The 2,767-nt window shown below is 36.3% G+C and overlaps 1 protein-coding gene across 1 annotated transcript in view; it reads left to right on the top strand.

The window, feature by feature from the left end:
* Positions 1 to 2,767, top strand: part of LOC106875430 (alkaline phosphatase, germ cell type) — a 184,135-nt gene that overhangs the window by 157,619 nt on the left and 23,749 nt on the right. Inside the window, exon 12 of the mRNA XM_052976834.1 lies at positions 1,962 to 2,260. Coding sequence (XP_052832794.1) covers positions 1,962 to 2,260 — 299 coding nt within the window. The remainder of the gene's footprint in view (positions 1 to 1,961; positions 2,261 to 2,767) is intronic.

The following is a 2,767-nucleotide window of genomic DNA, read 5'->3' as shown; positions in this document are numbered from 1 at the left end:
CTCTTTTCTTGGCAGATAAAGACGTTCTATATCTGCCTTAGGGTGGTGCATTCTATGCGTTGTCAACAGTTTTCGTATTTTTCTGTCAACATTACATATTTCAGTAATTGACCAGTTAACGATGTTGAAACTGTAAGTCACGACTGGTATGGCTAGAGCATTGATCGCTTCGATCCTGTTTCTCGCGTTCAGCTCTGTCTTCAGTATTGCTCTCACCCTGCGATAACATTCTCTTCTGATCCTTTCCCTCATCACTGAGTGCTTGATATTGTTCCCTTCAATTACCCCTAGGTATTTGTAGCTCTCCGCTGGTTCTAACTCTTTTATGACATTTTGCTGGTCAAGGTTCATTTTATGACATTTTGCTAGTCAAGGTTCATTATTATTATTATTATTATTATTATTATTATTATTATTATTATTATTATTATTATTGTTGTTGTTGTTGTTGTTGTTGTTATTGTTGCTGTTGCTGTTGGTGTTGTTGTTGTTGTTGTTTTTGTTGTTGTTTTTGTTGTTATATGTTTGACTTTTGCTTTGTATTCGTACAAGTTGGCTCCAAGTCTCACCTAGAGACCTCAAGAGATAACAAGTTAGAAGTTCATGTTGGTGTTATGCCTCGGGTGTCGTTTATTTGGTTTTGCACATAGTATTGTTCTAGAGAATGTTTAAGGAAACATAAGTAAATTATAAGTTTGTTTTAAAATTTTTGAGATTACACAGACAGTATTTTACGTAGGATAGGGTAGTTCCCATGAGCACTATCTTTTGAATTTCTGCCATTTTGGGGTTTCCTGGTATCTGAGATAGGTAGGAATCATCCCCTTTTGCTATCATTCCTAATGTATCTATGACAACAGGTATTCTTTTAGTCTTGAGGTTCCCCATTATACCAACTTCTATTTCAAGATCTTTATACTTGCTCAGTTTTTGGTAGGTCTTGACAGATACATTTATGTCAATTAGGACAGTCATATCAATGAGGAGGCATGATTTTTGTCTGAAGTCTTTCAATATAATGTCTGACTTATTCACATCTATATTTCTGTCAGTTTGAACGGTGAAGTTCAAGAGGAGTGAGAAGTGATTATTTTCAAGCACTCAAAGTAGTTTGTGTTCCCACCAAATTTTATCATGGGGCAGGTTCAAGTTTTTTTCAAATTACCCAGTGAATATACTGTGCTGCTCTGTCATGCTTGTTGAGATACTCTGTAGGTGCAAGAAGACTGCACATGGAGACAACATGATCAATGGTTTCATTTTGTTGTTTACATACACGACATGTTGAGCTACCTCCGTTCTTTAATATGTTGGCTTGGTAGTTCCTTGTAGGTAGGCATTGAATTTGTGCTGCTATGATAAACCCTTCTGTCTCTGATTTTAAGCCAGAAGACACTAACCATTGATGGGTAAAGGCTCTGTCAACATCGGCATTACTAGCTCTCTTTGGGTATTTGCCATAGAGAAGTTTTTCTTGCCAATTATCAGTAAGAGTATCAACAGGGATTTGGGGAGTGTAGACTCCGTCTGTTGCTGTAAAGCTTCAGTGTGTTTTGTTATGGGGTTTAGCTTCTTGTTTCCCGTTATATTAGCGGTTCTGTTGTGCTTGGTGTTTGAAATATGAGTTGTGTTATTTCATTAAGTCTCAGTCTTGCATATTATCAGAGATGCTCACATTGTAAGTAGTTAAGGTCAACCAACTGACAAGCAAATCTGTGTTACTGAGCAGAATATTTGCTATAATGATATTTCTGCTTCAGCAACTCAACACTGAATCTGTCTGAAATGTAATGGAAAATAGGTCAACTTCAAAACATTGGTGTCCAAGTGACAAAAGCAAAGTTTGAAGGCCATGATAGTCATTTCCTTTGATTTCTAGATTGAAGCAAATAAGAAATAAGACTTACTGACCAAAGACAAAAATAAATAAATCAATAAAAAATAATAGTTTTGTTGTACAGCATTATTATTGATATTGTTTTCCACGCCCATGCCTCCCACCTTGACTATTTCAATTTTAACATCATCATCATTGTTGTCGTAATCGTCATAACAATTGTTATTTCAGGAGGCAGGATTGACCATGGTCATCATGTGAACAGTGCTATAAAGGCGCTGTCCGAATTGAGCAGCTTCGATGATGCCGTTGCCAAAGGTGTGGACATAACCAATGAAAAGGATACACTTATTATAGTATCGGCTGACCACTCACATGTGTTCAACATTGCTGGTTACCCAGAAAGAGGCACAAATATCTTAGGTTGGTAAATATTTAATAAATATGCACTAGAAAACATCATCATTACCACTACCATTATCATCCTCGTTATCATCATCATCGTCATCATCGTTATCGTCATCATCATCCCCACCACCACCATCACTACCATCAGCGGCAGTAGCAGCATTATAACCACCACAATCTCCACCACCACCACCACCACCACCACAACCTGAATAAGGTTTATTTAACAATGATAAACGAAACTACTACTACTACTACTACGACTGCTACTACTACTACTACTGCTACTACTACTACTACTACTACTACTACTACTACTACTACTACTACTACTACTACTACTTAATAATAATAATAATATTAATAATAATAATAATGATGATGATGATGATGATGATGGTTTCTTTATTAACCACAAGGGTTAAGAAAGACATGAACAGTACAGGATAAACAAAGAATGTGTGTGTTTGTGTGTTGTGAGGGTTTTGCGTGTAAACAAGACTAACAAAATCTTTAAAAAAA

This window comes from Octopus bimaculoides, chromosome 25 (genome assembly GCF_001194135.2).
Source record: "Octopus bimaculoides isolate UCB-OBI-ISO-001 chromosome 25, ASM119413v2, whole genome shotgun sequence".
Taxonomy (NCBI): domain Eukaryota; kingdom Metazoa; phylum Mollusca; class Cephalopoda; order Octopoda; family Octopodidae; genus Octopus; species Octopus bimaculoides.
Note: the sequence above shows the minus strand (reverse complement) of the source record. Positions and strands in the feature narration are given on the sequence as shown.